General features: G+C 56.6%; 1 protein-coding gene across 5 annotated transcripts in view; it reads left to right on the plus strand.

The window, feature by feature from the left end:
- The window catches only part of PACS2 (phosphofurin acidic cluster sorting protein 2), a 63,273-nt gene that overhangs the window by 16,578 nt on the left and 19,727 nt on the right, over positions 1-26,968 (plus strand). For 3 of the 5 annotated variants that reach the window (XM_089908300.1, XM_089908298.1, XM_022575910.2), the window contains exons 2-8: positions 16,377-16,464; positions 19,768-19,857; positions 21,221-21,346; positions 22,356-22,518; positions 23,035-23,108; positions 23,462-23,542; positions 24,709-24,768. In XM_089908300.1, coding sequence (XP_089764426.1) covers positions 16,377-16,464; positions 19,768-19,857; positions 21,221-21,346; positions 22,356-22,518; positions 23,035-23,108; positions 23,462-23,542; positions 24,709-24,768 — 682 coding nt within the window. Of the gene's footprint in view, positions 1-16,376; positions 16,465-19,767; positions 19,858-21,220; positions 21,347-21,620; positions 21,746-22,355; positions 22,519-23,034; positions 23,109-23,461; positions 23,543-24,708; positions 24,769-26,968 lie in introns of those variants that run through there. The other 2 variants (XM_022575911.2, XM_089908299.1) reach the window with 2 other exon arrangements.

The following is a 26,968-nucleotide window of genomic DNA, read 5'->3' on the forward strand; positions in this document are numbered from 1 at the left end:
CTCCTGCCTGTGCCCTGGCCCCCATCGCAGGTTAGCCTCTGCTGGGGCAGGAAGGTGGGCTCACAGTGACCCCTTCCAGGGGTCCCGGCCTTGGTGTTGGGGTGCCTGACTGTCCCTTGCTTCCTGCAGGGCCATCCCAGCCCCACACCGCTGGCAGGGAAGCTGAGAAGGCACCTCTGACCTTCTCTCCTGATTAGCAGGAAGCAGCCATGTCCAGATAAGGCTCGACCAGCAGAGAAAGCTGAGCTGGGCCAGCGAGAGCTGGCAGCCGCCTCAGGCTGCCGGAGGAAGGTGACCAGCGCTCGGGATGCGGGTGGAACTGGAGCCCTTGGCCCCCAGCAGGCTCTGCCCCTGAGAACCCTCCAGGCCTCCAGGTGCCCCAGTCTCACCCTACGGCCCTGCCGTGACCAAGCTGCGTGGGCCTGGAGCCTGAGCCCCCAGGGTGCCGTGTGTGGGCCGGCCCGTCCCAGGGGGGGCAGGCCGGGCGTGGGGGCCGTGTGGCCACCTGCCGCCGCAGGGCCCCCGCTCCCACCGGGGCAGATGCAGGACCGTGCAGACAGGGTCAGCTCCTGGAGACAGAAGGCCCCTTAGTTCTCCCTCCCACAGAACACCCAGCGCATGTGGGGCCACAGAGGCAGGCCCGCACGTGGCCCCGGTTTAACCGCTGACGTCCTGGGTGCCGGGAGAAAAACAGGGGAGTCAGCGTCCTCCTCGGAGGGCCAGCCCGGCCCCGGGAAACCCGGGGGGCGCTCTCCTTGCGCGTCGCGGGCTGCATGCTGTGCTGGGGTCTGGGCCCAGCCAGCCCCTCGTGGCCCGTGTGGTCGCCCTGCGCCCAAGCTGAGTGCTGCTGGCGGGACTGTGGTGGGGCGGCCGCTCTGGGCAGCGGTCTGCAGCCCCTCTAAAGGCCCCGCCACGTGGCCAGCACATCACTCTTTCAGAAGAAGAGGAACAGGGGCTGCAGCCACGCTTGCACACGCGTTCAGGGCGGCTGCCCGGAGGGCCCAGTGCTGTCCCGACACCTACCGGGTGGGTGAACCCAGGACGTGGCGCCCCTCAGAGGAGCCACACGTGAGCCCCTTGTACGGAACGTCAGACCGGGCAGGGCCGCCGGGAGAAGCTGCCGGGGCGGGACCTCTGTGGGCTGACGTAGCGGTCCTGGAGTTAGAGGCGACGGTTGCTCAGCATCGACAGTGTGCTGACTACCACTGGTGGCGTGTATGCTTGAGCATGGTTAAAATGGTCGCTTTTACATTGTACACGTTTACTACAGTAGGGAGAGGTTTTAAGGAGGAGGGCCAGGGACGATTCTAGATCCGAGGAGACCAGCCAGGCAGGCCGCCGACAGCAGGGAGGACAGGGCGCCGCGGGCGACGGCCCCTCGCTTAGCGTCCTGATGCCCCAGCTTGCTCTCGTCCCGGTCGCCCCCAAATCCTAGGTGCCCACGGGGAGGGGGTCCCTGGTTGGTGGTGGTGGGGTGTTTGCTGAGCTCTTGCTGCAACTTTCTGTGGAGCTTGAGCTTTTCCTCATAAAAGCCAGGGCGGCGGGCGGCGGGCGGCGGGCAGCGACCCGCAGGCCCCGGAAGGCTCTGGAGCCCCAGGGCGGCGTGGGTTACGGGTCTGCACTCCTGTGAGTCGCCTCTGCGCCGTCACCCGCATTTCTGTGGGCTGATTGTCTTTCTGCTGCTCCTCTGTAGGCGCCTTTGTACTTGGGACATTAGTCCTTTGTCTTCCGTTGGCTTTGAGGCTCCTTTCCCGCATCTATTGTCCCGTCTCTGAGTCTGCTTGCAGTAACGTCCACGTTTCCCGTCTCGGGCAGAGTTTGTGTCTCGCGGAGCTGGGGGAGCCGCTGCGTTGGGCACATCTGGCCCCCTTCCTCCGAGGACCTGGGTGCACCAGGTGCCGTCCTAGGCCCCGGACCTGGTCCCATCCTTGCGGAACTCAGCCCTGCTTAAGGGGATGCGCAGTGATCTGGGACAGACACTTCCCACCTGAGCACCATCAGTGAGGGGGGGGGGTGAGGTGGGACGAGGTGGGATACGGAGCTCCCTGATGTTGGGGTGCCAGTCAGCAGGGCGGGGCCAGGCCCCAAGTGCTGGGCCCAGGGCTGGGAGTACAGGACATCTCTAGGGCCTTCCCGGAGGCTGGACAGAGCCAGTCACTGGGCTCTTTCTGCAAGGCGCCTCCACACCGGCTGGCGGCCACAGGACAGGGCAGGGTCCTCCTGGGGGGCTGGTCGGGTGGAGAGCAGGCTGAGGGGCTTCCAGGAGGTAGGTAGAGCCCGGGGCGGGGGGCCTGGGATCGGCCCCTGGGCAGTCAGGAGGGAACGGGCCGTGTTTCGGAAAGGACTACGCGTTGGGCTGGAACTTTTAATTTTAGAGTGAAAATGTCAAGAAGAGCCAAGGTGGCAAAGATGGTGGTTGGCATGCAGAGGGGCACTCCTGCCTCCTTCTGAAGCCAGCAAGACCAGGAATGGCCAGAGACCTGGGAGGAGGCCCAGGAGAAGGAGGACGTGGGGGCCCAGGACCACCGTGTCGGGCCCGCTGCAGGGGAGCCCAGGACAGGCCCAGCCCTCAGATCCTCCAGAGGGCAGAGGCAGAGGCACAGGCACCGGGGAGGAGCCCGGAGCCCTCGTTGTGCCCGCTCTGGATGCGAGCAGACGCCGGCATCCAGGTCCGACAGTGACGGTCAGCAGGAAGCGTCAACCACAGCACGGCCCTGCACCCGTGGAGGGGGGACAGGAGGCGCTGGTGAAAGGACGCTCCGGATCGCCCAGCTGGACGGCAGACGCGGACGGGCTCGGCGCCGGAGCCAAGTGCAAGCTGAGCAGCTGTCGCGGGGAGCGGAGCAGAAACAGAGGTGGACGGAGACGGCAGAAGAGATACCGTGGGCGCCGCGTGTGGAGCGAGGGGTGTCTTGGCTCTACTTCAGGAAGGAGCCTCCACCCACCGCCGGTCCTCCCGCTGCCCTTGGCCCTGTGCTCTGTCCACTCTGTCCACAGGGCGGCCAAGAGGTGCCCTCCGCAGGCCATGCCAGAGCACGCAGAGCCTCCCCCCGCGGCAGGCGGGCCCAGGCGGGGACAGTCCCCTCCTCAGATGTCTTTGCTTGTGACTGGCCCTGTCACTTCCGTCCTGAGGGGGGCGAGCAAGGGAGGGGGTGAGGTCCTGCTGTGCTGCCCCCCGCGCTCTTGGTGGGCCTGGAGCAGTTGGGTGAGACAGCCTTGCTTTCCTCTTAGGGTTGGGGAGCCCTGCTGAGGAAGAGCCCCTTTTAGCAAAGGTTTTCATTTGTTTGTTTTTGTTTTTCTCTTCTTGGCCGCCCCTTGTGGCATGTGGGATCTTAGTTCCCCGACCAGGCACGGAACCAATGTCCCCTGCATTGGAGGAGTGGAGTCTTAACCACTGGACCGCCAGGGAAGTCCTTTAGCAGAGGTTTTTAATCAGAAGTTAAAACCAAGCCTTGTGCACTGTTGGTGGGAATGTAAAATGGTGCATCTTCTGTGTAAAACAGTGGATAGAACTGCCCCCAGACCCAGCAGTCCCACATCTGGGCGAGTATCCTGAAGGAATTGAAAGCGGGGTCTCCAAGAGATATTCCTCCCGCCCGCCCCCCCGCCATGTTCCTAGCAGCACAATTCACATGAGCTGAGACCGCTTATCAGTCCATGTGGTGACGATGACCCAGCCTGGAAGCCAAGGGGTCGTGCCACAGGCTGCATCATGGAGGGACGTGCTGAGTGACGTGGGCCAGTCACAGAAGGACAAGTCGTGTGTGATCCACTCGTGTGAGGTCCCTAGAGCAGTCGGATTCATAGACAGGAAGTAGGAAGGTAGGGCCGCGGGCTGGGGGACGGGAGGGGAGTGAGTGTTGAATGGGGACAGAGTTTCAGTTTCACAAAATGAAGAGTTACGGAATGTGGTGATGGCGGCGCAACCATGTGAATGTGCCTGATGCCCCTGGACTGGTTCCTTGAAGGTGGTAAATTTCACGTTGAATACATTTTACTACAATAGAAAAGGAGAGAGGTAGCTTTGCCAGACTGTTCCCCCAAACATGGCTGTAGCAGTTACACTCTTCCAGGGTGGGGAAAAGTTAGAGCCGGATGCCGCGGGGCTCACCAGCGCTGACCCTCACGCTGCCTGGCTGGACTCCAGCGGGGGACCCAGGGAGGGGCTCAGGGGCCCACCCGCCTGGGGTCCTGCTTAGGTGGGGAGCCGTCTCCAGACCCCAAGGCCTGCTGAGTCCCCCGGTGGGGACTGCCCTTCCCCTGCTCCTGGCCCACGTGGGGCCCTGGGGACCCTGTGGCGTTCTGCCATCAGGGAGCCAGTCCCCACCCGCCACCTGCCGCTGCCCTCCCCTCCCCCGCAGCTGAATGAAGCTCGGGGAGTTTGGTTTAAAGGAGGCACCGCCCTGCTCCTCTGGGACACCAGTGCCCCGGGGCAGCAGGGCCGCAGGCTCCTGTCTCTGGTTTGCATCCCACACGCAGGATGTGGGGGTGGCCAGTCTCCCAAAGAGGAATCGGAGGCTTTGTGCTCTTTGCAGCCTCGTCTCCCCACCCCACCCCACCCCCGCCCGGAGGCCCTGCCCCCACCACCTGGAACCCAGGCTCCGAAGCTGGGTGGGCTGAGGTCTTTTTTCTGGGGCTGGGCGCAGGTGCTGGCCAGGTTTCCTGGGGCAGCATCGGGGAGCGGGGCCCTGGGGGACCCTCAGCTCCCTCCACTGCGTGGCTACTGGGGGGGGCTGGGCAGACTGGCCCCCACCCCAGCCCCGGGGGGCATTAATCGTGAGGCCTTCCTGTCAGTGGGAATGCCCTGCGGGCCTGTGTATAAAAATATCTGCCAAACCAGCTCTCCGTGAACTTTCTGGAATGTCGCTTGTTTCGTCACTCACAAAATCCAGGGGTGTCGGGATACGGGGGCTCCTCACCCCCCCAGCACGCCTTCCCTGACCTCGGTGTCCCGGCATAGCCTGACCCCACGGCAGAGCCCGTGCCCCTGCTCCCCCGGGGAGTGTGTGCTCAGGTGGGCCTTGCTGAATGACCCCCCCCCCGCCCCCGCCCCGGGGAGGCCCCTGCTGCCCCTGCTCTCCCGTTCCCAGGGTGCTCTGCTCATCTTCCTGTCCCCGGCCCCCATGCCAGCCTTCCGTCCCAGGGCCTGTGTCCGTTCGGCCCTGGCCCTGACCCCATGCTCCATGTGACCCCTGCCCTCCAGGGCCCAGGCCCAGTACCCCGTGCTGCCAGGTCCCCCGAAGAGTCTCCCTCTTCAGGTCAACCCCAGGGAGGACGTGGCCAACGCTGCCCCAGGGTGCCATCTCCCCGCTCCCTTCCTCTTCTCTCCCTCCTTGCCCCACCACCCTACTGGCACCGCCCTTTTCCTCCAGACTCTGTCCAGCACCTTGGCCGGCCGGCCGAGGACCAGCCCCGGGAGGCCTGCCCGCCTTGCAGGCAGGGGCCCACTGACCTGAGAGCACACGGAAGCCCCAGCCCCAGGTGTCACCCGGCGGGACAGAGACCGGGCAGCGTGGGCCCGGCCCCACCTCCTGGGACCCACCTGGTGGCGGGAGGTGGCTCTGAGGGGGCCGCAGCTGCCTTCAGCCCGATCACAGCCCAGCCTGGGTGTCTAGTTGCCCTGGGCTGTGGGCGGCGCCGCAGCTCTGCTGACCCTCACAGCCGACTTACGCGGGCACGCCTCGGTCTCTTCTTTGCAAGTGCGCGGTTGTCCACTGGGTCCCTCAATCCTGTAGGCCCAGCTCTTCCCGCACAGCAAGAACCAAAGACCCTGAGGACTGAAGTGTGTGTCAGGGCCCCTCTCACACCCACTCGGGGGCATTCCCTTCCCAAGGGCAGAGGCATCTTTCACACCCATCTTTAAGGTGATGCCCCAGTCATAGCGGCTCCTCCCCCAACCGAGGATGACCTGTGGCTGGACATCCTAGTGAGATGCTGCAGGAAGGGGCGGGCACTCACACAGAGGGAGACCAGCTGCTTTGAAGAGGCCACCAAACATGGAAAGACAGAGTAGAGACAGTTCTTTGCTGTGCGTGCGCATGGGCAAACGAAGGAAGGGGAAATCCCCAGGTGGGATTCATCTGGACGAAGAGGGACCTGGGCCAGGGCGGAGCCAGGGAGGTGCCTGGGGGTGGCTGGGGGGCCTCAGAAGCACGTCTGTGGGGGGCTTGTGACACCGGGGCACTAGGTGGGGGGCTTGGGACCACTCTCCCTGGGGTTAGGGAAGCCCGGAGTGGCAGGGAGGCTGCCCCTGTGAGGAGGATCGTGGACCGCCACGTGCTGTCAGAAACCCACGTTGCTGTCGTGCGTGGGTGTCGATTCTGAACGCTGAGACGCCTCTTTAAGTGCAAGTGTTAGAGAATGAGAGACCGAGCCTTCAATCACAGCATCGTCTGACTCAAGTTGTGTAAAGAACAGGGCAAATCCTAGAAAGATAGAAGAATGGAGGCAACAGAGCGAGCGCAATGAAATAAGAAAACTATATGAAATGTGAACAAAAGCCAGAGTCGACTGCTTGGAAAGGCTAATAATGTAGCAAACTTTGGCAAAAGTGATCAAAAGAGAAAGCACACATAAGCAATTTGGAACGAAGTGACAAAGTCGAAGAACGCTAAACAACGTTGTCAATAAATATGAAAAATAAGTATGATGCTTTTCTAGAAAAAATATGAATTACTTAGTAATTGACTTAGTAAAATAGAAAATGTGTACAGACCAGTTACATCAAAACCTCCTCTCTTCCCCAAAGCGCACCAGATGGTTTTATTTGTGAATTTTACCAAATGTTCAAGAAATAAACACTCTCATATGACGTGTTCCAGAGACTGAAAAGATGTTTAAAAAGAGGCAAAGCTGTCAATTTCATGAGGGCAGGAGAGGCAGCACAAGGGTAGGGTTGACCTCGTGGACATAGACGTGAAAATCCTAAAGAAAATGTTGACCCCCCAAAAAAAATCCCTACAAGGTATAAAATTGCAAAAGCATTTCATGAAGTAGGAATTATCTCAAGAGTGTCTGGGTGATTTACTTAACAGTAGACTATGTATTATTTTTATTACATTCAGAGTGAAAGAGAAAAATCATACGATCTATCCAGAAAAAACATTTGATGAAATTTAAGAGACATTCTTAGGGATACAGAAATAAACAGGAACTTTAGCCTTTTATAGGGCACCTACTAAAAACCTGCAGGCCTTCACTATCCAGTGTATTAGCCTACATTTGGCTATTGATCAATCCATTTATCCATTAAAATGTATGATTCACTTCTGCAGTAGCACCAGCCATATTCCAACTGCTGGCTACTGGTTACCACATTAGAGAGTGCAGCTATAGAACATTTCCATCACTGCAGAAAGGTTACCGGACTTCGCTGCCATACACACATCATCCTTAAACGCTAGAAATATTACCTCTAAAACCAAGAAGAAAGGTAACTGCTATTATCCTTGAGGTACTGGGCAGTGCAGCAAGACGTGAAAAGTAGATAGGAATGGGTTGAAAGAAACACAGCTACCACTTGCAGATGACATTGTTGTTCAAATGGACAATACAAGAGAGCATACAAGCTGTTAGAACCAGTGACGGTTCTGGAAGGTTGACTGATACAGGATCAGCACACAGAATCAACAGTGTTGAAACATCTGCAGTGTTTCAATTGGAAAATAAGAAAAAGAGTGTTATTCAGAAAAGCAGCTAGTAGCTTGTGTAGGAATCAATTGGCCAAAGGGCATTAATGACTTTTGCCAGAGAACCGTCTAACCACTTACTCAAGGACGTAAAACACCTGAGTAAGGAGGTGCTGAGGCTCCGTGACGACCTAAAGATGTCACTTCTCCCTAAATGCCATGCAGTTTTGTAAAATTCCACGAAGGAATTGAACTTGGCAAGCAAATTATGAAGTTTATATGAAACAGACAAGCAACTTTAAAGAAAAATGGAAGTATGCTTGTGTTTAGGGAGTGTTTTCCTTAGCAGATGCATGTTTATTTAAATAAGCTGTACTGATGGAAACAATATGCAGTTGTCAGAAGTACGGACAGATTGACCTGTGGGACATAGAGCAGGACACAGAAACACACAAATGCAGCACGCTTCAGAAACAGCCTTCTTCATCCGTAAGGAAGGGATGTACTCTTTCAGAATTGATTGGGGAACTGGTGGGCATCCACATAGAAAATAATAAAATCAGGTCCCTACCTCACACCATACACAGAACAGCTCCACATAGATTAATGACCTCAGTGAAAAGAGAAAAAAAATTGGGAGGAGGAGTGTGAAATTAATGAATATATTATCCAACAAGCATAAATCATAAAACATTTAATTAAATAAACATTGTCTGGAAACCCACTCATGTGACAGCCTGCAGCTAGGAGATGATAGATGTGAGGTACATAGGCCAATGGTTACACCTAGAATAAAGGAAGAATCCCAAGACAGTGAGGAAATGCCAGTGCAATAGAAAAATGGGCAAAGGTTGTGGACAGGCAGGCCATGGAATCGCTCACGGCCAACAAGCACCCGAGAAGTTGCGCAGCCTCCCTGGAGGTCAGGGCGATACCAGATAAAACCACCGTGAGATCCCCCAAATCTAGTGATTCTGTTCCTTTGGGGGGTTGAGTGCTAGGGGCTGAATTGTGTCCCGCCCCCGCCAAGTTCACGCTGTGACTCCCTGACTCTCCCAGTGCGTCGGGATGTGACTGTATTTGGAGACAGGTATTCAAAGAGGCGATTAGCTTAAAATGAGGCCGTAGGGCAGGTCCTTCTCCACTATGACTGGTGTCCTTAAAATGAGGGAGATCTAGACGCACAGAGAGACGCCGGGGTGGGGGTGGGGGGGCGTGCACAGAGTGGAGGCCGTGAGGAGCAGCCGTCTGCCAGCCAGGGAGAGAGGCCCAAACAGATCCTTCTCTTATGACCAGAGGAAACCAGCCCTGCAGGCACCCCGATCCTGGACCTCCAGCCTCCAGACCGTGAGAAGCAAATGCTGTTGTCTAAGCCGCCCTGTCTGGTATTCGTTATGGCTGCCCCAGGACACCAACACCCCCTGGGCCAGCAGGAGTGCATATTAACCCCACAGCTTGGGGGAACGGTTTAACAAAACCCCCGGACAGGTTGTGAGTGTGTGGAGCTGACCCAGTAACCCCACTTGGGCAGAAGGTGCCCGCGCAGCCCTGTGAAGACAGGGCCAGAGCGTGTAGTGTCGGATCACTGGAGCAGCCTGAACAGCCATCACGGGGAGATGGAGAAGCCATGTGCTCGTACAGAGAGGAAGTACACAGCGGGCATGGGGAGTGCACACTAGTGACGTGCCCACGGCTCTCAAAAAGAAATGAGAGGTGGGGAGAGAAGGGCAGGTTGCAATAGCACACTCAGGGTGGTGTTAGCATGTGACTTGAGAAACAGAACGACGCACGCTGACGCGTACATGCAAATTTAGTGAAAATGGGACGTGCCTGGCCGTCCAGAGCACAGCCGGTGTCTCTGTGACAGGGAGTCAGAAAGGCAGAGCCACCTGAAGGTGCTGATTCCTGCCTCGTGTACAGCACAGAGTTAGGGGTCCGGGGCTGGCTGGGCCCTCTGCCGTCCCGAGCGTGTGGCTTCTACTTCTGGGTCCAAGGTGGCTGCCTAGGTCCTGCCATTGCATCTAGGGGGAAGGCAGCGAGCAAGGGCTTGCCACCCAGAACGTGATCACACGGCCTCTGCTCGGGTTCCGCCGCCCCGGCTGCTCAGTGGCTGTGCCCAGCTGCCCCAGACAGGACTGGGGTCTCTGGCCAGGAGGCAGGCGCCCAGCTAACATGGGGGAGGCCTGTTATCAAGGGAGGACGGGGACACCGGAGTTGAGGGACGGCTGGCAGTATCCTGGGAGGAGACCCCTCCTCCAGATGGTGGTTCCTTCGGAGGGAGGGGGTGGTGAGCAGCGCACACAGTGGGTTTCTGTGGTCGTGGGTGCCTTATTTCTCTAAAGAGGTCTGCAGCTGGCATGGAGAACATTTGTTAGCGCTTGGTTGTGGGTATGTGGGTTTTGTGGCATCACGCTTTGTAACTTTTCTCTGTTTTAGAAGACAGACCAGAACGCTGCCTCTCTGGGTTAGGTGTGGAGCTTGGCTTTTTCCTCTCTCCTGCTCAGAGCAGACAGTCCGAGGAAAGAGCACACTGGCTGTGAGAGAGGCCCCCTCCCGTGGAAAGACTGGGTTTTCACCTGCTGATGGGGTGGAGTTTTATAGGGACTGTGTGTCACTGCGGAACCTAGTGCCACGCAGGGCGTCTGATGGAATAATGGCCCCAGCTTAGTGATGAATCACTGTTTGTGGGGGCTTCGCAGTGTATTTGTTTATGGTTTCCTTGAGGGCCAAGCATTCTGCAGTAATCCCACCCTTGGCTGCCGTCAGGCCTATCTCTCAGAACCAAATGAGGCTAAAAAGCAAATAGCATTTACTCTGTTGATCTGGCTCAGTCTCTGGGTGCAGGTGATCCTTTCGATTCTTTTAGCGTTGTTTGCACAGATAGCATCAGCTTGAACATACCTTAGAACACACACACCCCACAAGAAATCCCGAATGGCTGTAGGTGTCACAGTCACCTGGGAGATGAGCCTCTGAAGTGAGTCTGTCCGGGGTGGAGACGGGCTCCCTGCGGATCCACGGGCCCCTCCTTATGGGCTGGAAGCCAGGCCCTTCGTGGAGCGGTTTCTTAACTGCCATGTGCTCGTGGGCACCCGGCTCTTCTTCCTGCATGGTCCCCTCTGCGCTGTGGACTCTGAACGCTGGACTCACCCCGTCCCCAGCCAGACGCGTCGTGAGGGATGTCAGCTTCTGGGAACGGGGGTTGTGAAAGCCCTGAAAATAAGAGATCGAGACCCTGAGACGCCCACCTCCAAATAAGGGCTGGAAAGTATTTTTTAATGATTAATTGATTCAGAGCAGGATCCAAATAAGGCCCCCATTTGGCAGTTGTGGCTGGTGCACCTTTAGGTCTTCTAGGTTTTTCCAGCTCTTGAAAAGGTACTTTAAAAACGTACATGCAGGTACTTCCCTGGTGGTGCAGCGGTTGAGAGTCCGCCTGCTGATGCAGGGGACACGGGTTCGTGCCCCGGTCTGGGGGGATCCCGTGTGCCACGGAGCGGCTGGGCCCGTGTGCCACAACTACTGAGCCTGCGCTCTAGAGCCCACGAGCCACAACTACTGAGCCCACGTGTCACAACTACTGAAGCCCACGCACCTAGAGCCCGTGCTCCGCAACAAGAGAAGCACCGCAATGAGAAGCCCGCGCACCGCAACGAAGAGCTCGCCGCAACTAGAGAAAGCCTGCACGCAGCAACGAAGACCCAACGCAGCCAAAAATAAATAATAAATAAAATGAATTAATTAAAAAAACAGAAACCGTATATGCAGTAAAATTCAACCCTGCCTGCTTTTTTGTCTGCAGCTCTGAGCCCTGTCACCCCTCAGGCAGGGCAGGACGCCCAAGACCGAACCTTGGGGCTCCTGCTCCACTCTCCGCCCTGTGCCCTCCACTGCCTCTCCCGGAAGGTACATAGGTGGGCGAAGATGCAGGGCGCGACCTCTGGACTCTGGCTTCTCTCCTGCAGCGTGCGTGTGCGCCCCTGCATGCGCGTGCACGTGGCGGGGCTCGGTCCTCTGGTCCCCCAGCAGCACTCCCTGGGGTGGATGGCCTGGTGGCTTTGAGGGACGTCTGGGTTTCCAGTTTGGGGCGAATGTGAACTCAGCTGCTGTGAATGTTCGTGTCCGAGCCTTTGGGTGGATTCCCAGGAGTGGGGCTGGGGGTCCTGGGAGCTGATGCCCCACCTGCGGGGTCACGGCCCCCCTCTCCGCCGGCTCGCCAGCACTGGGCCTTTGGATCATGTTTCCGCCTTTGTAATCGGTGTGTGGTATCTAGCTCTGGCTTTAATTTGCATTTCCCTAATAGCTAATAATGTTGAGCATCTTTTCATGTGCTTATTTATTGCCCATATGTCTTTTTTGGTGAAGAGTCTGTTGAAATCTTTTGCCCGTTTTTATTGGGTTGTTTATTTTCATATTATTGAGATTTGAGAGTTCTTTATATGCTCTGGATAAAATCCTTTGCTGAATATGTGATTTGCAAATATTTTCTCCCACTCTTAGCTTGTCTTCTCATTTTCTTTATAGTGTTTTTCGCAGAGCAGAGTTTTAAATTTTGATGACATCCAATTTATCAGACTTTCTTTTTCTATTCTGTTGATCTGTACGCCTTTCCTTTGTCAACAGCACTGTCTTGATGACAGTTGGTTTATAGCAAGTCTTGATGTCAGTGAGAGGTGCCCAGCTTACTTGGTTCTCCTTTTTCAAAGTCATTATTTTTTTCTATCGAAGTGTAGTTGATTTACAATATTATATTAGTTTTAGCATTAGTGACTCAATAGGTTTCACAGGTTATACTCCATTTAAAGTGACTGTAAATAGTGGCTATATTCTCTGTGCTGTACAATACATCCTTGTAGCTTATTTATTTTATACATGGTAGTTTGTACCTCATTCCCCTATACCTATCTCTCCCCTCCCGCCTTCCCTCTCCCCACTGGTAACCACTCGTTCTCTATATTTGAGTCTGTTTCTGCTATATGCATTTATTTATTTTATTTTTTAGATTCCACATATAAGTGGTAGAGTATCTTGTCTTTCTCTGCCTGACTTATTTCTAGGTCCACCCATGTTGTAAATGGCAGGATTTCATTCTTTTTTATGGCCGAGTAATATTCCATTATATATACACATATATGTGTACATGCACATATACATACATACATACATACCAAGTCTTCTTTATCCTCCCATCTCTGAATGGACACCTAGATTGCTTCCGTGCCTTGGCAATTGTAAACAGTGCTGCTGTGAAAATTGGGGTGCGTGTATCTTTTCAAATTAGTACTTTTGTCTCTAACCGATATCTGCCCAGGAGTGGAATTGCTGGGTTATTTGGTAACTCTATTTTTAGTTTTTTGAGGAACCTCCATACTGTTTTCCTTAGTGGGCTTCACCAATTTACATTCCCACCAACAGTGTACGAGGGTTCCCTTTTCTCCACATCCTCTCCGGCATTTGTTATCTGTAGACTTATTTTTTTTTCTTCCTTTTTGCGGTACGCGGGCCTCTCACTGTTGTGGCCTCTCCCATTGCGGAGCACAGGCTCTGGACGCGCAGGCTCAGCGGCCATGGCTCACGGGCCCAGCCGCTCCGCGGCATGTGGGATCTTCCCGGACCGGGGCATGAACCCGCGTCCCCTGCATCGGCAGGCGGACTCTCAACCACTGCGCCACCAGGGAAGCCCTGTAGGCTTTTTTTGATGATGGCCATTCTGACAGGTGTGAGGTAGTTTTGATTTGCATTTCTCTAATGATTAGTGATGTTGAGCATCTTTTCATGTGTCTTTTGGCCATCTGTATGTATTCTTTGGAAAAATATCTATTCAGGTCTTCTGCTCATTTTTTAATCAGGTTGGTTGTTTTTTCAATATTAAGTGGTATGAGCTGTTTATATATTTTGGATATTAACCCCTTATTGGTCATATCATTTGCAAATCGTTTCTCCCATTCCATACGTAGATTGTCTTTTTGTTTTGTCAGTGGTTTCCTTTGCTGTGCAAAAGCTTTTAAGTTTAATTAGGTCCCATTTGTTTATTTTTGCCTTTTTCCTAAGTTATTATGATTATTCTAGTTCCTTTGCCTTTCCATATAAACTTAAAAGTCAGCTTACTAATAACTACAGAAAAGTCTTGCTGGGGTTTCATTGGAATTGCATTAAGTCTGTAGATCTAGTTTGGGGAGAATGAGTGTCCACGAGCCTGGCGCATCTTTGACCCCTTGTGATAGCAGTGGGGAGTTTCTAGCATGCAGATCGTGCATTTATTTTATGAGATTTAGGTATTTCCTTTTTGTAAATGGAAGGTTTTTTAAACACTGACTTCAGTTGTTCATTCCTAGTATATAGAAACGTTGCCTTTCATATGTTGAACTGATGTCCTTCAATCTTGCTAAGCTCATTAGTTCTTGGAGCCCGTTTTCACATTCTCCTACATTCCTTGGGACGTTCTACATAATGATTGTGTTGTCTGAAAATAAGAAGAGCTTTATTCTGTCCTTTCCTATCCTTCTGCCTTTTGTTCCCTTCTCTTGCCCTCTTTCCCTGGGCAGGCCTTCAGTGCCCACTGAATTGCAGTGGTGAAAGGGTGCAGCTTTGCCTCGTTCCTGATCTTAGGGGACAGTATTCTCTCTCGCACCATCCAGCGTGATGTTCGCTGGGGACCTTTGGACGTGCTCTTAATCAGGTTGAGGGGATTCCCATCTATTCTTCATTCACTGAGAGTTTTTAATCATGAATGGATATTGAATTTGTCAGAAGTTTTTCTGAATTGATTGAGATTTTATGGTTTTTCATATTTAGTCTGCTAATGTGTATCACATTGATTTCAAATGTTGAACCAACCTTGCATTCCTGGAACAGACCCCCTTTGGTTATGGTGTATTATCTGTTGTTCCTTTTATATATGTCTGGATTCAGTTTGCTAATATTTTGTTGAAGATTTTTACATGTGTGTTCAGAAAGGAACTGGTCTGTAGTTTCCTTTTTTGTACTGTTTTTGTCTGATGTTGGTGCTGGTATCAGGGTATTTGCTAACCTCATAAGATGATTTGAGAAGTATTCTTTCCTCTTCTGTTTTCTGGAAAATATTTTGTAGAATTGGTGTTATTTCTTCTTTTACTATCTGGTTGAACTCACCTGGAGTTTTCTTTTTCAGAAGTGTTTAACTATTAATCCAACTTCTTTAATAGATCAGGCTGTTGTTCGTCCTGGTGGGTTTGGGCAGTTTGTAGCTTCCAGGGATTTGGTACATGATCTCAGTTCTCAGATTTGTGTACACTGAGTTATCTGTAGTATCCCTAATCGTGTTGTTCCATGTCTGTGAGCTCTGTAGTGATGTTCCTTCTTTGATTCCTGATACGGGTCATTTTTGCCTTCTCTCTCTCTCTCTCTCTTCCTTTGTGTGGCTGGAGTTTTTGTCAATTGTATTACTCTTCCCAAAGAACCAGAATTTGGTTTTATTTTTTCTAATTGTTTCTTTATCTTCAATTTCATTGTTCTGCTTTTATCCTCATTTCCTGCCTTCTCACTTTGGGTTTAATTTGCGCTTTTCCTGGTGTCTTAAGGTAAAGCTTAGATTGTATAGTTGAGAATGTCTTTCTTTTCTAATATAAGCATTTAATGCTGTGAATTCTCCTCTCAGTACTGCTTTAGCTGCATTCCACAATTCTTGACATGTTGTTTTTCACTTTCATTCCACACAAAATATGTCTAATGTCCTTCCGGGCTTCCTCTTTGTCCTGTTGGTGATTTAGCGGGGTGTGGTTGAATTTCCCAAGTAGCTGGTGTTTTCCAGCTGTCCTTCTATTGCTGATTTCTAGCTAACTCCATTTTCGTCAGAGAACATACTTTATGTGATTCTGGTTCTTTTAGTTTGTGCTTGTAAAGCATTGTTTTATGGCCCAGGATGTGGTCTGTCCTGGTAAACGTGAACTGCTTTCATCCGTCTCCTTCTCTAGCTTTTTCCCTGGCCCTGCAGAGTCAGAGCAGCCCCCATGGTAGAGGGACTGAGCTGTGAGAGTGGCCCCGCCATGAGGGGTCCTGCTGGGCTCCCCTGCTTCACTGCTATGTGTCAGGGACTATCAGCGACGCACTGTGTCTGTCTGTCTCCAACCTGCAGCAGTCAAATAAGGGGCATCCTCTGCCTGGGAAGCCCTGGTGTCTGTCTCCTGGCCCCTCTGGGCTCAGTGGAGGGCAGATGACGGTCTCCAGGGAGACAGGCTGAGGTGAAGCCCAGCTGAGGTGGGTGGGGCCTGTGGGATGGGTGGGACCATGTGGGTGGGCAGGACCCTGGAGAGGAGGGGGGCGGGGCCTCGAGTGGACCCTGAGGGCAGGGTCCCTGGGAGGCCTGTGCTCTGGCAGCTGGGAGTGGGATTCCCAAGCACTGGTACCTTGGTCCCTGGGGGCTTCCGGGGTTTGTGGTCTCAGGTTTCCTGTCTGCCCGCCCGTGGACCCACCCAGGCCACCTTCACCAGAGGGAGACCCTCTGCGGAGGGGTGCTTGGTCCAACAGTCTGGGGGTGCTGATGGGTGCCCCCTACGTGCAGGGACCCCGAAGATGGCTCCCAGCCTGGCTGGGCCTGGGCAAGGGCTCCTGGGATACGTGAGGGCCAGTCTCCATGAGTGACCAAGGTGCTGGGGTCAGAGAGCCCGCGGTCCAGCGGAGGCTGGGGCTGCTGCGGTTTGGGGCCTTCCTGGAGCATGAGAAGGCGTCGGAGTGCACGGTCACTGCTGAGCCCGTCTGTGCCCTTTGCAGGTTGTGCAGCCTGACCTTGAAGAAGCTGGTGGTCTTCAAGGAGCTGGAGAAGGAGCTCATCTCGGTGGTGATTGCTGTCAAGATGCAGGTGAGGGTCTGCCTGTGTCACTGGCCTAGGGCCACGAGGATGCCTGTGTTGCCCAGGAGATGAGAGGGGCACAGCTGCACCAGCAGCTGGACCCTTGACTGTGCAGGAGGCCCCACCCTCCCGGGCACAGCGAAGGGCAGGCCACCAGGGTCCCGGGATGAGGGGGAACGCAAGTGTGCTGAGCTCACCTGCAGACGGGCCCCATGCAGAAGCTGGGACAAACCCTCCCTGCTCCCCGCTCACCCCCCCCGCACTGCGTGCCCCTCGCCCGCCAGCCGTCCACCCGGGCCCAGCCTGGCTGTGCTCACCTCTCGCTCCCAGGCCATAATACTCCATGTCCCTTGGGCCTCACAGGTCCTTCTTTCTGCCTTTGGACAAGTGTCGGTGTTTCAGGGGGACCCAGCTGCCCCAGCGCTCAGCGCCCCCTTCCCTAGCAGCCCTGGAGGAGGGCCCCATTAGCCGTGCGAGCTGCCTTTTGGTGGCCCCGGAGGTGGGACGTGGGTCTCAGGCCCGGGCTGTGCCTCGGCAGGGCCCTCCCTCCCCCCGCACTGCTCACACGTGGCTTTATGTGGCAGCTCCTGGGAGTGGGGTGCCCTGGGCTCAGCCCCTCGGCTGGGGCCCAGTGGGTACGGAGGCCTGTCCTGTTAGGACCCCCAGACCGTCGGCACCACACAGGGCGGGGGTCCTGCTTCTCCCCCAGCCCCAGGCTGCTGGAGCCCAAGCTTGCGGCTGGCGTGGGTGCTCTGGACCTGGCCTGTGGCTCCTCGTGAGGCTCACCAGGGCCTCCTGGCCGGACCTCCAGGAGCAGCTCGTGGGCCTCGGGGCCAGGCTTTCCTCCAAACTGGGAGCTCAGGTTGGAGCCCAGCAGGCGTGAGGCCCGCCCTTCCCGGTCATTTGCCGTCACCAGAAAAGCAGTACACTGTTGAACAAAGACCCGAAGAAGTGCTCTTCCCCACCGACGGGGCTGCCGCTCTCAGCGTGAAGCAGGCTGTGCCCGGCTGCACACCTGGGACGTGGGAAGATGCCCGCATGAGAACCAGCCCCGCCGGCCATGCTCTGGGCCTCCTGGCTCGGGAGGGGTCGATGGCACTCCGGGCCCTCAGAACAAGCTGGTTTACCCATCCCTGGCCTCTGAAACCAGCACTGTGGACTCTGACACGACCGGCGCCCCTGCGCTCTGGCCCCGTTCCTCCAGCTGCCCGTCTCTGCGGTCCTGCCCCGGACCCCGTCATTATCGAGAACTCGGCCTCTGGTCAGGGTCCCAGGCCTCTTGGAGCCCCCCACTCCTCCAGCTTGCCCGAGTGCCCCCGTCGCCTGGGCCCGCGCCCCCAGTTGGCAAACACTCAGCTCCTTGCCTGCTTCTCCTGGGGCATCCTCTCCTGCCTGGGTCACCTGCGTTTCACACGGGTGACCTCAGCTGCCCCCCGCCCCCCGGCCCCTGTGTCCTGACTCCCAGAGGAAGCAGGCGAGCCGGCCTCCCTCGCTGACCCGAGTCTCCGTACGTGTATTCACTGCTGCCCCCTCGCCCATCTGCGCGTGGGTCCTCCTTGCCCGGGCACGGGCCTATCAGTTCAGGTCCTGACCTGGATGGGATCAGACGTTCAGGGCACTGGGGGGAAACAGCTGTGAGGGACAGAGGGGAACGGGCCAGGGGGTGGGGAGAGCACCAGACCGCACACGGGGAGCCTGCCCCCGGGAGAGCTAGGGCTGGGGGAGGACCGGCAGGAGGGCCCCTCGGCACACTCCGTGCTGGGAGCAGCTGCGGGCAGCACGGCCTTGGCACCAACGCCGTGTGCAAGCAGAGGGCAGTGTCTCCAGCAAGGCTTCTTAGCCACTCGGCCACCCCGCACTGCTGGGTTCAGGCTGAGGGGCCCCACACGCCCCTCCCCGTCACTCCCGTCAGCTCACACGTCTGTGCGGCTCACGTCTTTGTCCTGGACCCACACCCCACTCCCACTCTCACCCCTTCCTCTGCACCCCTCATCTTGGTGAGATGCCTTGGGAGCTCCCGAGGCCACCCCTGGCCTCGTCAGCTGCGTGGTAACCTCTGCTCTCCAGCCTGACTCTGTGAATCTGGCTCCTCGTGGGGCCCCCTGGACGTGGGCTCACGGGGTTTGTCCTGCTGTGTCTGGCTTCCTGCACTTAGTGTAACATCTCCAAGGCTCGTCCATGTTGGGAGACCTAGTTTTAAAACAATACTATCATGAACATCATGAATCCATTTGGAACTTATTTTGGTACGAGGTTTGAGGTTGGGACCTGTGGGGGGATTAATTATTTTTTTAAATTAATTGATTGATTGATTTTTGGCCATGTTGGGTCTTTGTCGCTGCGCGCGGGCTTTCTCTAGTTGCGGCGAGAGGGGGCTACTCTTCGTTGCGGTGCGCGGGCTTCTCATTGCGGTGGCTTCTCTTGTTGTGGAGCACGGGCTCTAGGCATGTGGGCTTCAGTAGCTGTGGCGCGTGGGCTCAGTAGTTGTGGCTCGTGGGCTCTAGAGCACAGGCTCAGTAGTTGTGGTGCACGGGCTTCAGTAGCTGTGGTGCGTGGGCTCAGTAGTTGTGGCTCGCGGGCTCTAGAGTGCAGGCTCAGTAGTTGTGGCGCACGGGCTCAGTTGCTCCGCGGCATGTGGGATCTTCCCAGACCAGGGCTCGAACCCGTGTCCCCTGCATTGGCAGGCGGATTCTTAACTGCTGCACCACCGGGAAGCCCCCGGGACCTGTGTGTTTTATACAGATGATTCACCACCCATGTATCACAGCCATTTAGTGATTAGCTTTTCTTGCCGACCTGAAGGCTCCTTATTACACACTGTTTGTTTTTACATGTGTCTGTGTGTTTTCTGAATCTAGTTCTAGGCTTGTACTGCTTTCTCTGTCCTTGTGACGGTGCCGCTGGGCTTTAATGACTGACCTTTGCACCCATTCTGCTCTCAGTGGGGCGGGGGGCAGTCGTGCTTTCCCAGGAGCGTGTGGCTTCTCGCACACCTGCTTGTCCAGCTGCATCTCTTGCTGCATCTCCATCCTGCAGCTGCGTGAAATTTGGCAGTGGCTGTTCTCAGCCTCCTCTCTCACAGCTTAGCACAGACTTCTAGAGGAGGACTCGGGGGTCAGAGGATATGGGCTCTTCTAAGGCTCCGGATAAATCTCCCCGCGGGGCCTTTGGGAATCACACGCGCTCGGGCCTCACCCCCACCATCTGCAGGTCTTTGCCTGACAGTCTGAAGAGAACTGACAAGCCGACATCTTCGCAGTTTCATTTTAAGATGCCTTCTTCTGAACTAGGAGGTGTCTTGTTCTTTCCCAGGGCTCCAAGCGGATCCTGAGGTCCCACGAGATCGTGCTGCCCCCCAGTGGACAAGTGGAAACTGACCTGGCGCTGACGTTCTCCCTGCAGGTGGGCCTCCGGGGGACCCCCCACCCTCACCCTTCCCGCAGCCCCTGTGGCTACAGAGGCCCCTCTCCCACAGGGCTCGCTCTCCGAGGTTAGAAATGTGCTTGCTTATTAGGTCGAGCCTCTCGTCGCATTCCCTTGATGAAGAGAACGCAGTGAGGCCAAAACTCAGATGATCGGTTTAGGTCGCCTCATTCCTGTGTTTAGAAAAGACGGGGGAGCGGGGGCTGAGGGAAGCTACTCAAAAAAGCAACATTGTTTAAAAAAAGAAAAAGAAAGATGGGGAGGAACCTATGGAAACTTGGTGTCGCGAGTTCAAACCCCGCGGGAGTATTATTTTGGGGTGTGCTGGTGGTGAACGTGGGCTGTTTAGACCGGGACCCCCCCCCCACCGTGTGAAGCAGAGGCCCCCCGGGTGGGGGGCGTGAGTAGATCAGCTCTCCCCGACCCCCAGCCTCCTCACCCCACCCCCACCCCCGCGTCTCTTTGCATAATTAAGATCTGCGTTATTTAAATTCAGTGGATGTAGTTCTGGCTGAATACACTTGCTGTATTTAGTATCAGTGCTTTTCCGATACATTAAACTCCTCCATTCTCCCTGTGAGCGTGGAAGACAGGGCCGCGCTTTGGCGAGTCTGTGAGAACCCTGCCCGTCCACCTCTGCCCTCCCCCAAGAGCACCTCACCGGGCTGTGCCTGGCTCCGCTGGAGCCCAGACCCACAGCAGCTTTTGGGGTTTTTATTATTTTTATTTTTTGGCCATGCCCCGAGGCATATGGGATCTTAGTTCCCCGGCCAAACCCACACCCCCTGCAGTGGAAGGGGGGGGGGTCTTAACCACTGGACCACCAGAGGACTCCCCGGGAGTCAGGTTTACTGAGTATAATTTCCAAAACGTATGGTTCACTGTTTTTAAGTTTACAGCTTTGTGGTGCACAGGTATGTAACCGCCACCGCAGTCAAGGTGGAGGGCAGTCCCATCGTGCCCCAGCTTTTAAAGGAGGTTTTTATTTGTGCACCTTGAGGAAGCGTGCACGTCTGCTGTGTGCACACGAGCTCTGCAGTGTGTAAGAGCCCTGCAGTCCCACGAGCAGGCGCAGGCGGCCTGGACCTGGAGTGCTGGGTGGGCACGGCCCGCTGGACTGCCAGGCGGAAGCACCGCTGAGCAGTTACTGCATGTCCACAGATGCGCAGACCCCTCCCGAGGGCCTGGCCATGTGGCACACATCTGCCACCAGGGGCTGTTCCTGGCGACCGAGGCCCTTGATGACCAGCAGGGAGGGAACCCTGGGGCTCGGGTACGTGAGGCCTCGTGGGTGTCGGTGGGCGTGGCTGCCTTCATTGCTGTGGCCCCCCCCCTCCCGCAGTACCCCCACTTCTTGAAAAGAGAAGGCAACAAGCTTCAGATCATGTTGCAGCGCAGAAAGCGGTACAAGAACCGGACGATCCTGGGCTACAAAACGCTGGCGGCTGGCTCCATCAACATGGCCGAGGTTAGGGTGGCTGCGCGGCGGCCAGACCTCCCTCCTGCGCCCCCGGGGGGCATCCCTCCAGGCGCCCTTGCCCCACGCTGGCCCTCCTGGACGTCCTGCTCGGTGGGACGGGGGCTCCCTGGGGTGGGTGGACACGTGCTGCTGTGGGTCAGGGGCTGCCAGCTCGCCTTTTTTAACTTGGCTTTTTCACTGATGGTGATAGGTGATGTTACTTTTCTCAAAATTCTTACTTTCTTACTTGACTAAGGAGTTGCCCACCCCCAACTAAGCCCCCCCAAATTAAAAAAGAATCTGGTTCATAAAACCCCAGCATCTAGATGTGATCAGATGACCCAAAAGGCAGCTTCTAAAACGCAGAGGCACGCATTCGCTGGGTTATCATGACGAGACCCCATGAAGGTGAATGGCTTGGGCGTCTGGGACCAGCGCGGGGCTCAGGCCGGCACCGGGCGGGGGACGCAGGGGGGCTCTGCCGCTCTCCCCAGTTTATTTGATTATTTCATGATCAGAACGGCCGCAGGGCCTCATCATCCTGGTGGGCCAAACCTGGTGCATGTCAGCTCCGCTTGCACTGGGGGCCCGGCAAGCTCTGGCTTGCACTGGGGGCCCGGTCCTCCTTGGTCCCCCAGGGACACAGGTTCCTGGGGTTGAGTCCCGAGAGTCGGTGGCTATGCCTGGACTGGCCCCTGCGTGGCTTCACACCCTGCTCGCTGCCGCCGACCCTCCTCCCTGATGGCCTCCAGTCCTTAGGGGCGGGGCCTGGCTGACCTCCCAGCCTGGCCCGGTGTGCTCCCTCCCAGCCCGTCCACCCTGCTCCCGTGTCTCCTCTCTTGGCCTGTCCGCTGGCCCCCTGTCCTCGTGTCCTCCTGCACCGCCCCCTGCCACCGTGCTTGCCCTGCGGAGTGCACCCCCTGTCGTCACCGCCAGGGGAAAGCCCACCCGACCCCCAGCATGTGCCCCCCCGCAGGGTGAGGCTGGTGAGGCCTCTAGAACCGCGCCCTGCCCACAGGTGATGCAGCACCCCTCCGAGGGCGGCCAGGTGCTGAGCCTTTGCAGCAACATCAAGGAGGCCGCGGTCAAGGTGGCCGAGATCTGGATCTTCTCCCTGTCCAGCCAGCCTATCGACCACGAGGACAGCACCATGCAGGCCGGCCCCAAGGCCAAGTCCGCCGGTGAGAGCGGCTGCAGGCAGCGCTGCTGTCACGGGTGCCGCCTCCTGGCCACTGGCCCGTGGGCTCGAGAGGTTGGGGAGGGGATGTGAGGGTCTGCGGCTACTCTCTGGGCTGCGGGCGTGTCAGCCCTGCCTGCGCGCTGGGACACGGTCAGGAAGCAGGTCATGGGGTCGACCATGGTGCTTTGCAGGGTCTGGCACGGTCGTGGTGTGGGCTGTCACCTCCATCGCAGTTGGGGTCACCATCTCCCCTGAGGCGAGGGTGGGCCAGTGGGGACCTAGTCGAGCAGGAGACCCAGTTTGAGCCCTGTGACGGGCAGAAGGGCTGGGGGCCACGGTGGGGGGCTACAATGTGCAGCCCCTGCCCACTCGACAGTCCATCTGCCGCGTGTGGGGCTGTGTCCTCGCGGCTCCCCCGCACACCGGGGGCGGGGGGCAGTCACTGGGGCGCCACCTTATTGCTGGGACACGGGCTGGAACGTCGAGGCGCCCTCCCTTCCGTCTGCTCACCCCGCAGATAACTACTCCGAGGAGGAGTACGAGAGCTTCTCCTCCGAGCAGGAAGCCAGCGACGACGCCGTGCAGGGGCAGGTAACACAGGGCCCTGGGGGCGCCAGCCTCGAGGCTCCCAGCGCCCCGTGCCCGGCCCCTACCAGACCCCCAGCAGCTGTGCAGCCCGCCGTGGACGGGCCCAGGCCCCCCCCAGAGCCACTGTTGCCAGGGTAGCAGGGGGCATAGAGGGCTGGGAGCCTGGTCCCCGTCCCCGGGGCTGGAGGGTGTCAGCAGACGCGCTGGGACGCCCAGGAGACCAGGCCCTTCCCCAGGCCGCCCAGGGAGGCCGCCCGTCCACGTGGGTCGGCCCTGGGCCAGGCGCACAGCAGGCAGGGCCAGGGTCCCACGTGTACTGAGGGTGGCCTGGCCCCAGGTGCCACGTGTCTCTGCAGGATTTGGACGAGGATGACTTCGACGTGGGGAAGCCCAAGAAGCAACGGCGATCGATAGTAAGAACGACGTCCATGACCAGGGTCGGTGGAAACTGGTTTTACTAACACTGGGGAAGGGCAGGGGGTGGGGGCCCGGGGTGGGGGCCGGGTGGAGCCCTCGGGAGGGGCGGGTCAGGACGTGAGGCAGCCTGCCCTGGGATCACATGGGCACACACGCTGTCCCCTGAGCCCAGCCCTGTGGCTTCTTCAGAGGCCCAGTCTCTTCCCCAAATACAGCGTGAAGGCGGGGAGACCCCATGCCATGGCCTTGCCCTGGGAGGGGGGCTGTGGCCTACAGCCCAGAGGACAGGGGGCAAGGCCACTCTTGGAGAAGAGCAGAGGGCCGGTCCCCTGCCGCTTGGCCCAGACACGCCCAGCGTGAGGCCAGCCCCCGCCCTCAGCTCTGCTCTGTGCCCAGGGGTTTGGAAGGGCTGCCAGGCTCCTCCTTTAGGAGGGAAGTCCAGGCAGGGGCCGTGGCCCATCATGAATCGTCCAGCCCCGGTGCCAGAGCTCCTGGGTGAGCTCACAGTGCCGAGCCACTCTGCCCTGCGGCCCCAGGCCAGGCCAGCTCGAAGGGAGACCCGGGAAGCCCCGGTGCTGATGGCCCAGCCCAGCCCCAGAGACCACTGCCCCCCCGGCCATGCTGGGAGACCGTGGGCTGGTCCCCGTATACCGGGTGACGCGCGTGTTTTGGACCGTGGTGTGGAGGCCCGCATGCTGCTGTGACAGTACCTGTTTGAGCCTCAGGTCCAGGACCCGAGGCCCAACTACTGTGGAGGGGGCGTGGGCCTCCTTTTGGGTGGCCTCGGTCGGAGGCCAGTGGCCAGGGCAGCACCAGGAGCAGATGGGCTCGGGCCCCGATGTGCCCTGACCGCGCCCTAGTCCCGAGGAGGGAGGGCGGGGGCCTCACTGGCACAACCATAGATGCGCCCTCCCTGCGGCTCCCCTTCCCGGCTCTGAGGCTGACAGCCCCTCCCTCTCTGGGTCCATTTCTTAGTCTGACCACAGCCGTGGTTTCCGATGCTTGTGAAAACACTACTGTTGTTAAAGTGCCGGCAGCCGTGTTCAAGTTCGTAGGTGCTGCCGCGTGTTTGAGCTGTGCCCCCCGCCGGCTGAGGCCGCCCTCACGGTGCAGCCCGGTGCCGGCCCCACTGTGTTCTCCGGGAAGCGGCTCCAAGGGCTCTGATGCCGGCCTGCTTGTCTCGCAGCAACAGAACTTCAAGCAGAAGGTCGTGGCCCTGCTGCGGAGATTTAAAGTTTCCGACGAGGTGAGTGCGCAGCCCCGCCCCCCGTGGCAGCCCCGCATCCAGTCGGCGGAGGGCTCTGGAGGCCAGTGCCGGCGGATCCCGCTCTGCTGTTCGCTGCCCCCGTGGCCCTCTGGACGTCACTGCCTTCTCCAGGAGCGAGGGTGATGGTGGCGCCTGCCCCGGGGACGCTCGAGGGGCAGGCAGGGCCGCGGGCGATGCCTGCTGTGTTTCTTGACAACTTGCTCTGAACAGACCTGGAGGAGAGCGGAACATTGTCTGTGGGGGGTGTGACCACGGGTTTCTGTGTTTTGTGTTTTTTTATCAATCAACTTGATTTTATAGGGCGGTTTTAGGTTCACAGCAAAACTGAGTACAGAGTTTCCATGTGCCCTGTCACCCCACACACTGCCTCCCCATGATCAACATACTATGTTTTAAAGTTTCTTCTTTTAGCTTTTTTCTAGTCTCCAAATGATGACTTTGTGTAACTGATAACCAGAAAAAAAAGAAAATCTTTTTTTTTTAATGTGATCAGAGGAAAATTAGTCCCCAGGTTCTGGACCCACCCAGGAGAGGTGGTATTTAAGTATCGAAGCCCCAAGACATCGTTATCACATGTGTCATGATGACCCGTAAAGCGAGCTGTGTGCTTCCCGGAAGCCACGGCTGTGCGTCCACGCGCGGTGGTGGGGCATCCTCTTGCAGCAGCTCTTAGCGGGTCAGCTGCTCGAAATGGGCCCGGCTCAGCCACGGTCCTTCCCACACTGACCTACAGCGTCAACATGATTCCTATCAAATCACCAGCTGCCTTTTTGCAGAAACCAACCAGCTAGTCCTGAAACTTATGTGGAAATGCAAGGGACGCAGAAGCAACAAAACAATCCTGAAAAAGCACAAGTTGGGGCTTCCCTGGTGGCGCAGTGGTTGAGAGTCCGCCTGCCGATGCAGGGGACACGGGTTCGTGCCCCGGTCCGGGGAGATCCCACATGCCGCGGAGCGGCTGGGCCCGTGAGCCAAGGCCGCTGAGCCTGTGCGTCAGGAGCCTGTGCTCCGCAACGGGAGAGGCCACAACAGTGAGAGGCCCGCGTACCGCAAAAAAATAAAAAATAAAAAAGCACAAGTTGGAGGACTCACCTGTCCATTTTCAAAACTTACCTAAAGCTCCTGTCATGAGACTGTGACGGGTCAATGAAGTAAGGTTAAGAGTCCAGAAATAAGTTCTTCTATTTATGATCGGTTGATTTTCGACAAGATGCGAAGACCATTCAGTGGGGAGAAAAACAGCCTTCTCAGCAAATAGTGCTGGAACGATTGGGTATCTGCACACAAAAGAGTGAAGCTGGACCCCTACCTCACGCCACAGCCTACAAAAACTAACTCAAAACGGGTCAAAGATCTAAATGTACGAGCTAAAACTAGAGACCTCTTAGAAAAAAACAGGGGTATTTGTGATCTTGGGTCAGGCAATGGTTTTTTAGATAATGACACCAAAAGCATGAGCAAACGAAGAAAAAATAGGTAAGTTGGACTACATCAAAATTTAAACCTGCTGTGCTTCCAGTACCATCAAGGAAATGAAACAACAGCCCACAGAATGGGAAAAATTTTTTGCACATCATATATCTGGGGCTTCCCTGGTGGTGCAGTGGTTCAGAATCCCCCTGCCAACGCAGGGGACACGGGTTCGAGCCCTGGTCTGGGAAGATCCCACATGCTGCGGAGCAACTAAGCCTGTGCGCCACAGCTACTGAGCCTGCGCTCTAGAGCCCTCGAGCCACAACTACTGAGCCCACGTGCCACGACTACTGAAGCCCGCGTGCCTAGAGCCCGTGCTCTGCAACAAGAGAAGCCACCGCAATGAGAAGCCCGCGCACCGCAACGAAGAGTAGCCCCAGCTCGCCACAACTAGAGAAAGCCCGCGCGCAGCAACGAAGACCCAACACAGCCAAAAATAGATAAATCAAATAAATTTTTAAAAAAATCATATATCTGATAAGAGACTTGTATCCAGAATACATAAAGCACACTTACAACTCAAAAACAGAACAATGTAGTTAAAAAATTAATTGTCCACTTTAAAAATTGGGCAAAGGATCTGACTAGATAGTTCTCCAAAGAAGAAATACAGACAGCCAATCAGCCCGTGAAGAGATGCTTGGCATCTCTAGTCTTTGGGGAACACAGATCAGAACCACAGACTCCTCTTAATACCCACTAGGGC

This window comes from Delphinapterus leucas, chromosome 2 (assembly GCF_059928025.1).
Source record: "Delphinapterus leucas isolate spDelLeu-1000000601 "Yukka" chromosome 2, BTC_Dleu_Yukka2, whole genome shotgun sequence".
In the NCBI taxonomy this organism is placed as follows: Eukaryota; Metazoa; Chordata; class Mammalia; order Artiodactyla; family Monodontidae; genus Delphinapterus; species Delphinapterus leucas.